This window comes from Bombina bombina, chromosome 5 (genome assembly GCF_027579735.1).
Source record: "Bombina bombina isolate aBomBom1 chromosome 5, aBomBom1.pri, whole genome shotgun sequence".
In the NCBI taxonomy this organism is placed as follows: Eukaryota; Metazoa; Chordata; class Amphibia; order Anura; family Bombinatoridae; genus Bombina; species Bombina bombina.
This window is the reverse complement of record NC_069503.1, coordinates 434362372-434378479: the sequence shown is the minus strand read 5'-3', so window position 1 is coordinate 434378479 and position 16108 is coordinate 434362372. Positions and strand designations below refer to the sequence as shown.

The following is a 16108-nucleotide window of genomic DNA, read 5'->3' as shown; positions in this document are numbered from 1 at the left end:
TAGGCTCGAAAGCCTACTACCAATTAAGCATATTAGGTGATGTGCATCTCTGTAATGAGAAGGGGTGTGGTCTAATGACATCAACACCATATATCAGGTGTGCATAATTATTAGGCAACTTCCTTTCCTTTGGCAAAATGGGTCAAAAGAAGGACTTGACAGGCTCAGAAAAGTCAAAAATAGTTAGATATCTTGCAGAGGGATGCAGCACTCTTAAAATTGCAAAGCTTCTGAAGCGTGATCATCGAACAATCAAGCGTTTCATTCAAAATAGTCAACAGGGTCACAAGAAGCGTGTGGAAAAACCAAGGCGCAAAATAACTGCCCATGAACTGAGAAAAGTCAAGCGTGCAGCTGCCAAGATGCCACTTGCCACCAGTTTGGCCATATTTCAGAGCTGCAACATCACTGGAGTGCCCAAAAGCACAAGGTGTGCAATACTCAGAGACATGGCCAAGGTAAGAAAGGCTGAAAGATGACCACCACTGAACAAGACACACAAGCTGAAACGTCAAGACTGGGCCAAGAAATATCTCAAGACTGATTTTTCTAAGGTTTTATGGACTGATGAAATGAGAGTGAGTCTTGATGGGCCAGATGGATGGGCCTGTGGCTGGATTGGCAAAGGGCAGAGAGCTCCAGTCCGACTCAGACGCCAGCAAGGTGGAGGTGGAGTACTGGTTTGGGCTGGTATCATCAAAGATGAGCTTGTGGGGCCTTTTCGGGTTGAGGATGGAGTCAAGCTCAACTCCCAGTCCTACTGCCAGTTTCTGGAAGACACCTTCTTCAAACAGTGGTACAGGAAGAAGTCTGCATCCTTCAAGAAAAACATGATTTTCATGCAGGACAATGCTCCATCACACGCGTCCAAGTACTCCACAGCGTGGCTGGCAAGAAAGGGTATAAAAGAAGAAAATCTAATGACATGGCCTCCTTGTTCACCTGATCTGAACCCCATTGAGAACCTGTGGTCTATCATCAAATGTGAGATTTACAAGGAGGGAAAACAGTACACCTCTCTGAACAGTGTCTGGGAGGCTGTGGTTGCTGCTGCACGCAATGTTGATGGTGAACAGATCAAAACACTGACAGAATCCATGGATGGCAGGCTTTTGAGTGTCCTTGCAAAGAAAGGTGGCTATATTGGTCACTGATTTGTTTTTGTTTTGTTTTTGAATGTCAGAAATGTATATTTGTGAATGTTGAGATGTTATATTGGTTTCACTGGTAAAAATAAATAATTGAAATGGGTATATATTTGTTTTTTGTTAAGTTGCCTAATAATTATGCACAGTAATAGTCACCTGCACACACAGATATCCCCCTAAAATAGCTAAAACTAAAAACAAACTAAAAACTACTTCCAAAAATATTCAGCTTTGATATTAATGAGTTTTTTGGGTTCATTGAGAACATGGTTGTTGTTCAATAATAAAATTAATCCTCAAAAATACAACTTGCCTAATAATTCTGCACTCCCTGTATGTTTATATGTGTGTACATATGTATTTATGTATTTATTTGCGTATATATGGATTTACAGACATATATACACATATAAACACTTAAATACATATGTGCACATATAGACAGATATATATAAGTGCATTGGAGAACTTTGCAGTTAAGTAGATGAAAACATGTAAAAACGCATTTATGCAATATTCATATTTAATAAAGTGTTATACTGTGTATTTACTGTAAATATTTCACATTCCAATGTTCTTCACATAAGGGAATATATTCTTTGTATTTGTAAATAGATATTCATATATATATATATATATATATATATACACACACAGAGAAGTGCACTCACAGGAACGAACAACCAGCTCAATACCATTGTTAGCCTGTTCTATGGCGATTTATATATATATCTGTATATATATATATAAATATATATATATATATATATATATATATATATTCCTATATATAATTAACTATATATATAGGTATAAAAAAATATGTGTGCAAAAAAAAAAATCAGGTATATATATAAATATGTATTTATGAATAAATAGAACAAATTATTCTATGTGAAGAACATTGGAATGTAAAAGATTCATATTTTCAAGTTGGGTTAGCGCACTTAAGAATATGGGATTGTGTTTATGTGCAAGTAGGGTGTTAGTTTTTTCCGCCCACTTTTTTTCTCCATTGACTTCTATGGGGGAATAGGTTATCGTTTTACGAGAATCGAGTTATGATCTAGCCCATTATCTTTTTTATACATTTTTGGAGTTCATATTAGGATTATCCTTGTAGTAAATCCATCATATTGAGTGACCTGTATATGCTTAGATAAAAGGACAATAGCAGATTCAAATTTATATTACATGAACAGAAGATTTATTAATAACCATAGCATGCACGCAGTAATTTATTGCATATATTGATGAGAGAGCTCTATGCTTCTGATTTGGCACATGCTGTTGGAGATGGATAATTAAAGGTACAGATAACTGCTGCCTTCAGATACAAAGATACTACAAATGATTTCCAGATATCTCAATGCCCCATGTTCTGGTAATGTATCAAGGATGTATTGTTAGATTATAAAACTACAAAACAAAGCAATTTTCAATAGGCTCCATTTAACAATTGCTACAGCGAATCATGTCCACTGGACATTGCTGCGGGTGGGCAGTATACGCTGTCTGCATTTAACATTGCACAAGCATTTCACTAGAAATACCTGTGCAATGCCGCCACCTGCTCACTAGCGTCCAAATGCCTGCTAGCAGGGGCTGTCAATCATCCCGATTGTATCAGATCGGGATAATTTCAATCCGCCACCTTTTATGTGGTGGACAAGTTAACAAGCAGTAGTCTTATGACTTAACTTTCATTAACTTTCATTTCAGGCGATCCTGAACTGATGCGCCGCTGAAGCAGAAACCACTGCTCGATAAATGGAGCCCAATGTATTTAATAATTTTGTAAGCATTCTATTGGAACAAGGCATGCTGGGAAATGATGTCATATAGTAATTTAAAAAACAAAAAGGGCTATTGTCTTTTTAAATCCTTGCCGACTACAATTATTTCTGTACAGCATTTCCACACCCTTGAAAGTCCAGCGATTACACATAATGCTTCTTTAAATAAATTAATATTTTTAAAGTCAACCAACGTGAAACATAGTATATGTTTTCTATACAAATTGTAAGGCACTAGGAAAATATTTATACACATAAATCAAGGATATTTAGTAAAAATAAATGTGCTAATTTGTTCGCCAATATCAAATATGTGGCTGTTTTTCCAAGCTGTTAAACAGAGGAAATGTAGTCTCACAGGATTAGCTCTATAAAAAGATTAATGAAGGTAAACATCCTATGAGTTAGTCTTTACTTACTAAACAGATGGCAACAGAGGGCCTGTGAACTTCTCTTCATGGTATCATCTGCTCCTTCTTGTCCTCTAGTTCACTCGTCATTCTGTCTGGAAGACAAAATAATCAAAACTTGAATCTACCTACACCTGGCACTTGTGATTTCATAAATACAGATATAACTTAGGTAACCAAAGTAATTTTATAGTAGCTTTAGGTCTTTACCTATTCCCCAGCAAAATGGCTTAAACACATAGTTAAAGGGACACTGAACTCAATTTTTTTCTTTCGTGATTCAGATAGTGCATGCAATTTTAAGCAACTTTCTAATTTACTCCTATTATCAAAATGTCTTCATTCTCTTGGTATCTTTATTTGAAAAGCAAGAATGTAAGTTTAGATGCTGGCCATTTTTGGCGAACAACCTGGGTTGTTCCTGCTGATTGGTGGGTGAACAAGTGCTGTCCCGTGTGCTGAACAAAAAACTCGCTGTCTCCTTAAAGTGAACGTAAATTTTGATGATAAAGTGCCCGGTTTTTAAAAATTGAATTAAAAACAGGGGCACTTTAATTCATCAAAATTTACATTTCACTCGTGTTGTGAAACTATTTACCTTTAAATCTTGACAGCCGCTGCATCGTTTCCTCCACCCGTCGTAAAGCCTCTTCCTGGGTCTAAAATGAGGAATCCGGTTTTCTCCAATCACAGCGTTGAATCACACACTGATTCCCCCGGGGGGAAAGCCATGATTGAAGGATGACTGATCTGTCATTTCTGACGTAGGAAGAGGCTTACGACGACCGGGGAAGCTGGAGCGGCTGTCAAGATTAAAAGGTAAGTATTTTCACAACACGAGTGAAATATACTTTTTCAAGAATTAAAGTGCCCCTATTTTTAATCGAATTTTTAAAAACCGGGCACTTTATCATCAAAATTTACATTCACTTTAACTTTGATGCCTTCTTTAAGTATAAATAATAAAGATAGCAAGAGAACAAAGAAAAAGTAATAGGAATAAATTAGAAAGTTGCTTAAAAATGGCATGCGCTATCTAAATCACAAAAGAAAAAAATAATAATAATACATTTATAACTTTTTTAAGGGAATTAAGTTGTTTTTTAGTTTACTGTCACTGTCAACACAGCTATTAGATACAATTTAAACAAATACCGCTGAAATCTTAAAATTCTCTTTCTAAGTTCCTGTGGTAAATATTTTTAACATTTACTGCTTTCAATACAATTAGCAAAATCGCCCCCCCCCCCCAGGTTAAGACTCAGGGGTAGGCTGACCATATTGCCGCTTTAAAAAGGGACACATATGAAAAATACATATGTCAGGGTTCTTATACAAAACATTTCTTTAAACAGCCCTGAAAACAGCCATGACATATGTATTTTTCACGTGTCCCTTTTTAAAGCGGCAATATGGTCACCCTACTCAGGGGTCAACTGTCAATGATTAATAAGAATTATGCCATACTATTGTTTGTTTTGATCTGCCTTGTTGTTAAATAACAGTGTTCATCTGTCTGTCTACAGCTATTGAACTGTTACCCTTAGCTTTGTACCTTACTTAGTCCTATCTATAATCAAATACGGATTAGCATTAGAAGCGATTACTGAAAATATGTCTGCAATGACAGTTTTGTATTAGGTCATCTGGTTTAGATGTTGGTTATGTTTTAGAAATAGAGCTGCACTCAAACTGTCAGCACTAAAAAGGTTCCAATCACAATAGTGCAGGCACAAGCTTATGGTTAAAGGGATACGAAACCCAAAACATTTCTTTCGTGATTCAGACAGATCATACAGTTTTAAAACAATTTAATCTATTATCCAATATGCTTCGTTCCCATGATATTCTTTGTTGAAGAGATACCTAGGTAGGTGTCTGAAGCACTATATGGCAGGTAATAGTGCTGCCATTTAGTGCTCTTGCTAATGTATAACATTCTTGCAAAACTGCTGTTATATAGTGCTCCAGAAATGTGCCAGCTCCTGATCATATGTCCCTGCTATTCAATAAAACATACCAAGAGAACAAACACATTTGATTATTGAAGTAAATTCGAAAATTGTTTAAATTGCCTGCTCTATCTGAATCATGAAAGAAAAAACTTGGGTTTCATGTCTCTTTAGCACCAGGTTTCAACACTCTGGCAGTGCCTTGCCGCACTTTATGGCAACCAAGGGATTAGCTCAATTAAATACTTTCAAATAGAGCTGCCTTAACATTGTTAGTGCTAACAGGGTAAAGGATTATTACTAGAGAGGGCAATAAAATGCCAATCCTGTACATTATAAAACTACCCCACACCATCCCCTTATTGCAGAATTGCCACGGTTTGGGGGCTTACCTTCCTGTAGCTTTCCCTTATTAGAAAAGTTCAAGTTATCAATGTGAAACTATGGACCTGACCATAATACAATCACATCCACCCAACCCACCCATAATACAAATGCTACGCCACCACCGCCATCATTGCTCCGCCTACAAAACATCAGTCTCCACTTAGCTTAGGCCTCTCAATCATAGAAGGCATCAGACAAATGTTTGGAGATATGTAAATATCACCATTTGATTGGTCATTAAATGCAGCACTTTTATTTTTTAACTCTGCAATTATGATTGGCTCAGCCATTTAAAGGGACATTAAACTTAAAATTGAATCTCCCATGGAATGTTTAATTAAGGAAAATAAATATAATTTTAATATACATTCATTTTTCATTTTGCCTGTTTTGGTGCAGAATACCTCTGAAACTTGCATTTGTTTCACTTCCACTAGCGATAATGGGGTGCCTCCATTATACTTAAAAAATACTCAGTGATTGGAATGGAAGCACAATGGATTAGACTCTAGCGATGTAAGCGCACTATACTGCAAATATCTTTACAATCTATTTCTTTGAATCCTCACCTGGTATATGGAATACGAAAAGTGAATGACTGTCCAATTGACGCCTTTGGTATATGGTTATATAGCACCACTAAATTGCTTGTACTGTTTTATCTTTACAATACATTTGTAATCTCATGGAGCCCATAGTGTTTAAAGGAACATTAAACACTTTAAAATGGTAATATAAAATAATAAATCATATATATAAAAAATACTTTCATTTTATTTTGTCCCCCTTTTCCTGTAATCCCATTCTGAAATTGTGATCTTTTCAGTTCCGTTTAAAAATGGAAGTGCAGAACACTGTTATATTCCGCACATTCATTGGCTGCACACTCTAGTGACCTATTTATAACTGTCCCTAATTGGCCACAGCAGAGAAGCTAACCTACGTTACAACATGGCAGCTGCCATTGTACAGCTAATGAAACTTTACACTTATTTTGTCAATATTTAAGTAATGAAAGTTTAAAAAATACATCTACATGTTATTCTCAGACTAATCTTTTCTTTGAATGTATCATTCCATCTAGCATTTATTTAGTGTTTAATGTCCCTTTAATGTCCTTCTACATAGTGATTTTTTTCTCATAACAAATATGTATACTTTCATTATTTATTTTGAACTTTCATGCAATTTGACTTTGTAAATTGTAGATTTTCTAATTCTCAGAGCTGGAAATTCCCACTGCAGACTTTGCAAAGCTAACTCTGCTATATATTAGTTTCCTTAAAGGGACACTGTAACCAAAATTTTGGTGATAGATTTAAATTTGAAATTGTTTAAAACTACATGCCCTATCTGAATAATGAAAGTTTGTTTTGGACTAGAATGTACCTTTAAAGGGACACTGAACCCAATTTTTTTCTTTCGTGATTCAGATTGAGCATGAGATTTTAAGCAACTTTCTAATTTACTCCTATTATCAAATTTTCTTCATTCTCTTGGTATCTTTATTTGAAATGCAAGAATGTAAGTTTAGATGTTGGCCCATTTTTGGTGAACAACCTGAGTTGTCCTTGCTGATTGGTGGATAAATTCATCCACCAATAAAAAGTGCTGTCCAGAGTACTGAAACCAAAAAAAAGCTTAGATGCCTTCTTTTTCAAATAATGATAGCAAGAGAACAAAGAAAAATTGAAAATAGGAGTAAATTAGAAAGTTGCTTAAAATTGCATGCTCTTTCTGAATTACAAAAGAAAAAAATTGGGTTCAGTGTCCCTTTAAAGGTACATTCTAGTCCAAAACAAGCTTTCATTATTCAGATAGGGCATGTAGTTTTAAACAATTTCAAATTTAAATCTATCACCAATTTTGCTTTGTTCTCTTGGTATTCTTAGCTGAAAGCTAAATCTAGGAGGTTCATATGCTAATTTCTAAGCCCTTGAAGGCTGCCTCTCATTTTAGGGCATTTTGACAGTTTTTCCCCACTAGAGGGTGTTAGTTCATGTGTTTCATATAGATAACACTGTGCTCAGGCACATGGAGTTCCTAGGAGCCAGCAATGATTGGCTAAAATGCAAGTCTGTAAAAAGCACTGAGATAAGGGGACAGTCTGCAGAGGCTCAGATACAAGGTAATCACAGAGGTAAAAAGTGTATTAATATAACTGTGTTGGTTATGCAAAACTAGGGAATGGGCAATAAAGGGATTATCTATCTTTTTAAGCAATACAAATTCTGGTGTAGACTGTCCCTTTAATTGGCTTTAGCAAATAACAACTTCAAAACAATTCCCTTTACAATAAAGTCATGACACTGGATACCACTGTTGTCTGCAAACTCAAGCCTGGATTGGCGCCTTCAAAAAAGGCACATGGTGGCGTAAAATTGACTATTGAAAAACAATTGCAGCAAACAAGATGTTATTTTGTTTAAAACAACATAAACTTGGCTGCCATTATTCTACTGCAAGACAACAAAAATGTCTTAATTCCAAATGCAATGTGTTTACTGACTCTTTAACTAGCTTTAGAATGCAACCTTAATTAATGTAACAATTCCATCTCTTTTGCACAGAGGACAAGCTGTAATATTAGTTGTGTATTCACTTACTCATCTTCCTTTGATACACCGCTCCGTTCCCTGTCAGCCACAGATATTTTGAGTAAAGTATATATAGTATATGCTCATAAAACATGTATTTGTGCATTTCTGTATAGAAAATTAAATGCAAACATTCTCATAATAGAACACCTCAACAAAACTACTCAGAAGAGTCAGGAGATTAGTATATGTCACAATGAATTCATCTTTAAAAGCTTTGCATATGTAAACCCAGTCAACAATAGACAAGCCAGCTGAAAAAAATCTCTGCTAAGAGAGATGGATAGTCATACAAATATAAAGCAAACTGCCATGTTAGCAGCTTTTCCACTTAAACGTGTCAAAAATGCCTTTACGTAGTCTCTGAAATATTTTCAAATCTGTCATTGCTCGTTTACAGAATTTTATCAGAAATACAGCGTAATAAATAAAATCTACTTTCCATTTAATGCATTGATGAACACACAAAACAGTTCTTAATGTTTAGCATATTTTTCTCTAAATTATCATTTATCATGAATTACAAAAATGTCATATCATATGAATGTTCCTAATAATGTCTTGCATGTAATAATGTAATCCTCCCTGGCAACTTTAATATATCATGTAAGATCATTTCTAATTATTTTCACATTTGCTGGTAAGCTATTTTTCTGTTGTTTCTTTTTTTTTTTTTGTTATTGAGAATAAACAGATTCATACTTAGGAAATTCATTTCTAATTCTTAATACTCTTAGTGGAACCATACTTTGCACTATTGGGTATATAGTCTATTCGCCTTCCCAAGTAGGTAGAAACTCCTGCCAGTAATCTGAAGGTTGATTCTACTTCCAGGGCATACCCTCTACTTCCTGTTATCACCAGTTCATATACTGCAAAGCAAGGGGCTATGGAGAGAAATTATAAAAAAGTTTGACTTCAAAAACAACTCTAATATGACAGACCACACCCATTCTTTAAAAAAATAATAATCACAAAACATTGTGATATTTTGGTAAATTGTTTGTCCTGCAACTACTGTATGAACTCACTACAAAGGAAACAACTCTGACCTATGTGACAAATTGCAATGGTTGTTTAACCTATCTGAGTTTTACTTATGCAACATTTTTTAAGCCAAGCTTTCTTCTGCTGGAATATTTGCTGCAACTCCTGTCCAACCCTTTCTCCTTTGCTTCCTTTTTGGCATAACTTTATCGTCTTTCCATTTTTGTTAACCCGCAGGGCTGTTTGACTTACTGCTGTCATATTTAGCTTTTTTTTTTAGTGAACCACAGCAATATATTTGTAGGTTTCCGATATTGTTTATATGATGGTCAGAATCAAATTGTCCCCATCTTTCTCAAACTATCTTCATCTATTATGTTCCACATCGCTGACTCCAAACCATCTCATTCTGGATGTTCCCTCTGAAAAGGCCAAATAATCTTTCTACAATTGAACTTAAAAACTTGTCTCTATCCATGAGCATTCCAAACCTGAATCTCTCTTAGCAGTAATAATGTAACTACTTCAATAATAAACCACTTTCAATGTCCAAGTTTATTATTTGATATTCCATCTTATTGAGGACCTAATCTGACCAAACTGATCTATCTATAAAATCATTATACATTTCCTTCAGGAAATTGAGAAATTACTAAAGCTTAAAGGGAAACTGAACCCAATTTTCTTCTTTCATGATTGAGATTGAACATGCAATTGTAAGCAACTTACTAATTTACTCCTTGTATCATTTTTTCTTCATTCTCTTGCTATCTTTATTTGAAAAAGTAGGCATCTAAGCTATTTGTTTGGTTCAGTACCATGGAAAGCACTTGTTCATTGGTGGATAAATGTATCCACCAATCAGCAAGAACAACCCAGGTTGTTCACCAAAAATAGGCCGGCATCTAAACTTACATTTTTGCATTTCAAATAAAGATACCAAGAGAATGAAGACAATTTGATAATAGGAGTAAATTAGAAAGTTGCTTAAAATTGCATGCTCTATCTGAATCATGGAAGAAAAAAAATTGGGTTCAGTGTCCCTTTAAGAAAAAAAATAAAGAAAAAGAAAAAAGAAGCGTGAATCACAAGACAAAATACATTTAAAAATATGATTTTAATAGGAACCAGAAGGCCCATCAAGTCTCCCTTAATTTCCTTCTGAAGTGCAAGCTTTATTAATTCTCAGGAAATCCCATCCATTATTTTATTCCCTCAAAGGGACATTAAACCGCTGGGTACAACTACAGTTGGATGGTTATTACTACTCGCCATGCTAGTGTTTTTCTCCTGCACTTGCAGCTCCCTTTAAATTGATGGTAAATTTCAGACTATAAGAATGCTGCAATAAAAATATATTATTATTTTATTATTTTTTTAATATCTTTATTTAATATCCAACAATATACACCGAATATAATTAAGCATATTTGCTTTTGTATTGCACCTCGCAGGGTAAATCAAAATCAGTGATTATATATATATTAAGTAATACAAAAAAAATTATCATTGTCATTCTGACTATTTTGAGATAACTAAAGCAAAAATAGAAACAACATTAACTGTATACATGCTGGAGGTTTTCTGTTTTTCACTAGGGCAACTAATAAAAAAAAGAAGAAAGAGAGAAAAAAAAAAAAAAGTACTCCCAACCTCTCCCCACCATCTAAGATCAATGTTTAAAACTCTTGAATCAACTCTAAAAGTGTCTTAAATTGAGGTTACTTATGTAGTTTTCTCTTAAGAAGAAGAAAGATTACGATAAGTTTCTAAATGACCCATAGGGGCAATAATTAGTTTTTGTATGCTGCAAGGGTATAGCTTAAGTATAGGATTCCATTTATCAAAAAATTCCTCAGTCCTGTCCTTGGCATAGAAAAGGGTATTATGCGATTCAAAGACTATTTGTTGGAGAAGAAAATTATGGAAATTAGGAAATTTAAGTGGGTGTGCATCTTTCCAATTTTTCAAAATCAAGAGTCTAGTTAGCAAAATTATAGTATTTAATGAGCTAATAATTATTTGGTTTAGATAATATCAGGTGAGATATATTAGTTTGCATGTAAAACCACATAATTATTTTTTTAAAGTGTATATATATTTTATAATAAAAGATTTATAATCCTAATTGGTATTGTCTGTTTCTCCGTCCCCCTTCATTTCCTCTTTTGGCTGGGCTGTGATGTATATCACAGTCCCACCCAATCTCTACATAGGCTTTCTATGGGCTTTAAAGGGGCTGGACACACATGTTGATTGGATGTTCACTGGATTTGTCATTTAAAAAAAAAAAAGACTTCATCCATGTGGGCCGGCATAACATTGTAACAGAAGCATTATTATATGCACTAATTTAACCCTTTCACAGATGGATTAAAAACAAAAAAGGTACACACATACTTTTTTAATGGAAAATATTACATAGATGGCATTTCATTATTTAAAGTTTACCATCACTTTAAATCTGTTCTCTTATTTTAACTCTTTACAGTTGCTGGTTCGTAAAGTTCAGTATTTTCATATCTCAGGCATCAATCATGCAGAGCACGTATTGTTGTATCCTGTGACAGAAGCTGTACATTTTCACTGATCAGTGATTGTATTAGCTTTTTGACAGCTACACCTTGCATTTTGGGTTAGCTCACACAGTAGAAAGATGAAAATTTAATATTTTGTATTTTTTTTTTAAACAATTTAAAAGTTACAATGCAACAACTATAAAAAAACCCCTCAGGAATATTATAGAGCAATACAGCCACTGTTAAAACATACAGCTCCCTCTGTGTATTGTGCACTCTAAACTGAAGTACACAATACATCTTGTTAATAAGTTAATATCACTAATCTGTGCATGTGCCCTGCTTCTGTCACAGGATGCTATAATACATCAAATCCAAGATGGCGGCACTCAGTCTGAAGATGTAGAGTTCCACTAACCAGCAATTGTAAAAAAATTTGCTCACCATTTTTTATTGACTGTTCTATATTTTCTTATGCATGACCCTTAGCATTCCTAATTAATAGTTTAGTCTTTTTATATTTTATATCCTCAACTGAGTCTTGTCATCAGCTATTTTTTGTTTTTAGAGCATGTGCAACTTCTCTGGAGAACTGAATTGGTTTCATTTCTCTATTGCAGACATATCTAGTGCAGTGTATCTAAAATGTATCATGTATTATAATATATTAAAAGCTAATTACAAATGGAGCGTTAATGTTAGCGCATCACACATAAAGCAATATCGCGACTGCGCTAGCGCGCATATTTCAAGTTGAAAGTAAACAGTTGCACTAGAGAGCAAACACAATTTGCACTAAATGTCGCCTAGATTAAGAGTTGTGCATTAACAGGGGTGCATTGCTAACTTGCAGTTTATTCTCACCGCTCACTTTCCTGCAGTGCTGGTATTACGGGTTTTTTATCAACCCGGCGTTAACAAGCAAGAAGTGAGCATAGAGCAAAATTGCGCTCCACACTGCACTCCAATACCAGCGCTGCTTAAGTGAGCGGTGAGCTGGTTATACGTACTCGTGCACGATTTCCCCATAGACATCAATGGGGAGAGCTGGCTGAGAAAAAGTCTAACACCTGCAAAAAAGCAGCGTAAAACTCAGTAACGCAGCCCCATTGATTTCTATGGGGAAACTACATTTATGTTTACACCTAACAACCTAACATGAACCCCGAGTCTAAACACCCCTAATCTTACACTTATTAACCCCTAATCTGCCACCCCCGACATCGCTGACACCTACATTATACTTATTAACCCTTAATCTGCCGCCCCCAACGTCGCTGCTACTATAATAAACATATTAACCCCTAAACCGCTGTACTCCCGCATCTCAAACACTATTTAAATATTATTAACCCCTAATATGCCACCCCTAACATCGCCGCCACCTACCTACATTTATTAACCCCTAATCTGCCACCCCCAATGTCACCGCCACTATATTATATTTATTAACCCCTAAATCTAAGTCTAACCCTAACCCTAACACCCCCTAACTTAAATATAATTTAAATAAAGCTAAAGAAAAATTCCTATCATTAACTAAATAATTCCTAGTTAAAACTAAATACTTACCTATAAAATAAACCCTAAGCTTTCTACAATATAACTAATAGTTACATTGTAGCTAGCTTAGGGTTTATTTTTATTTTACAGGCAAGTTTGTATTTATTTTAACTAGGTAGAATAGTTACTAAATAGTTATTAACTATTTAATAACTACCTAGCTAAAATAAATACAAATTTACCTGTAAAATAAAACCTAACCTAAGTTACACTAACACCTAACCTAACCCTACAATTAAATAAATTCCCTAAATTAAATACAATTAAATAAATTAAATAAAATTAGCTAAATTACCAAAAAACTAACACTAAATTACAGAAAATAATAATAAAATTACAAGATCTTTAAACTAATTACACCTAATCTAATAGCCCTATCTAAATAAAAAATGCCCACCCAAAATAAAAAAAAACCCTAGCCTAAACTAAACTACCAATAGCCAATAGTATATATATATATACCAATAGTATATATATATATATATATATATATATATATACACACACAATTATTATTATTAGATATGTTGTATAAATATTACTTGTACCCCTCAACTAATCAAAACAATATTTTTTGTAATTGTAGTGGTGGCTCTGTAAATTCCTGGCAGTTTGCTATGGGCTCTCTACAGCACCATAGTAACCTGTCTGATAGGTCAGCTGGTAGCTGCCAGTGGTATGTCCTTCACCATGCTTGAAGAGGAATCTTTCAAGTGATTAATTGAAGCAGTTGCTCCCCACTACCACCTCCATTCATGCAGCACTTTTAGCAGAAGTGTAGTCCTCTCACTCTACCATTCCTGTGTTGCAGTGTTGAAAGAGGAATTGGCGAAGGCTACTGGAAAGTCAGTGCACATTACCATTGACTTATGGAGTGCTGTGTTTGTCCTCCTCCTCCTCCCTTGTAGGTGTACTTTTGAGGTTTATGTACTTTGTGGCCTACCTAGTCAAGTAACTATGCTGCTGCTCCTGCCACTCCTGCCCTTCATGCTTTGTGGTGGCCATCATCCATGAATACCAAATCCTCAGGGAACTGCTGGCCGCTTTTTTCAAGGGGCTCTAGGCATGTGGTTGTCCTCCTCTTCCCTTTGAGGTGTATTTTTGAGGTTTATATACTGTGTGGCCTACCTTGTTCAGGAACTCTGCTGCCAGCTGCTGGCACTCTTGCTTCTGCCTTACCTGCTCCATGGTGGTCAACATCCATCAATGCCTACTTCTCAGGAAACTGCTGGCCGCTGTGTCCAGGGGCTCTAGGCATGCCTCCTCCATATAGGTGTATTTTTGAGGCTTATATACTGTGTGGCCTACCTAGTTCAGTAAATCTGCTGTCTGCTGCTGCCATTCCTGCTCCTGCCCTTCCTGCTCTGTGGTGGTAATCATCCGCCAATGCCAAATCTTCAGGGAACTGCTGGCTGCTGTGTCCAAGGGGCTCTAGGCACGTCTTTATCCTCCTCCTACTTTGGAATTAAATTTTTAAAGGTTTATGTACTGCAAGGCATAGTTAATTAATTCAGATTGTGTTGCCTCTCCTGCCTTTCATGCTCTGTGTTGTTCATTATCCATTACTGGCCTGTGAGTCTAAGGAAATCCAAACATATGTTTGTCCTCCTCCCTTGGAGGTGTATTTTTGAGGTTTATGTACTGTAATCAGGGGCCTACCTAGTTTGGTAATACTGCTGCATGCTGGTGTCGCCTCTCCTGTTCCTGCCCTTCTATAAATTAAGTCTCCAAGGATAACTACAAACTTCTAATGGAGCGGGTGTGTGAGAAAGTGTGAGAAAGTGAGGAATGTGGATACTTTAGCGTGAGGGATTTAAAAAGGAATAAAATAGTTAAAAAAAGGAAAATTATGCAGAAAGGCTGCAGTGGTGGGAAGTGAAAGTTTAGGGGGGTGCAATAGGGTGGTGGAAAAAGGTAGTGCTAGTGAATAATCATTATTACTGCATTTATCAAATGCTTTTAATTTATTTCAATATATTGTTTGAATTCGATTTGTAAACATTGTTTTAGTTCCTGTATGTTCTTGTGTCACAGTTAGCACTGAATCCTTCAATTGTAGTCATTTCATAGCAGTTTCCAAACTAACCAATTATGACTATATTCCTTTTTATTACATGATTGTATTAAAGCAATATCTTTTGTATACCATTATCATCATTCCAATCTTCTCCAGCCAGTCAGAGGAAGACATACAAGCAAGTCTGAGATAATAATAATCCTATAATATAGTACACACAGCTGGCTGTCACATCACTGGAATCTCCTGCTATTGAAAAGTCGAAAACAATGTAAATCTACTTTTCAGTTATGTCTGCTCAGCAACATCAATCTATACACAGTGTTCTTGTGGGCATTTTTAATTGGCTATGTCTGTTCTAAATGCAGAATGTACATTAGTTAAAACAAATCAGGGGGAAAGACAGTCTAGTATGCTATATATTATATCTAGTGACATTAAACCTTTGCTAAAGAAAATGTAGGAGAGCTCACTGAAGCACATGACAGAACAGTGAATTCAGAAATTAAATACTGCCCCAGTTTTATTGATTCCAATAAACATGACATCATCATCACTGATCAAATTATGTATGACATCATTGATCACATGACATAATCATGGATGAAGTCACATTAGGTCAAGCTGAAGAAATATTACAAGAACTGACCGGAAACAGATTATTAAACTTCTTTATACCTCTCTCTCTCTCTCTCTTTTTTTTTTTTTTATGGACACACACACAACAACAGA

General features: G+C 35.2%; 1 protein-coding gene across 1 annotated transcript in view; it reads right to left on the bottom strand.

The window, feature by feature from the left end:
* The window catches only part of TMEM108 (transmembrane protein 108), a 437914-nt gene that overhangs the window by 263170 nt on the left and 158636 nt on the right, over positions 1–16108 (bottom strand). Inside the window, 1 exon segment of the mRNA XM_053714287.1 lies at positions 3364–3449. Coding sequence (XP_053570262.1) covers positions 3364–3403 — 40 coding nt within the window. The 5' untranslated portion in view covers positions 3404–3449.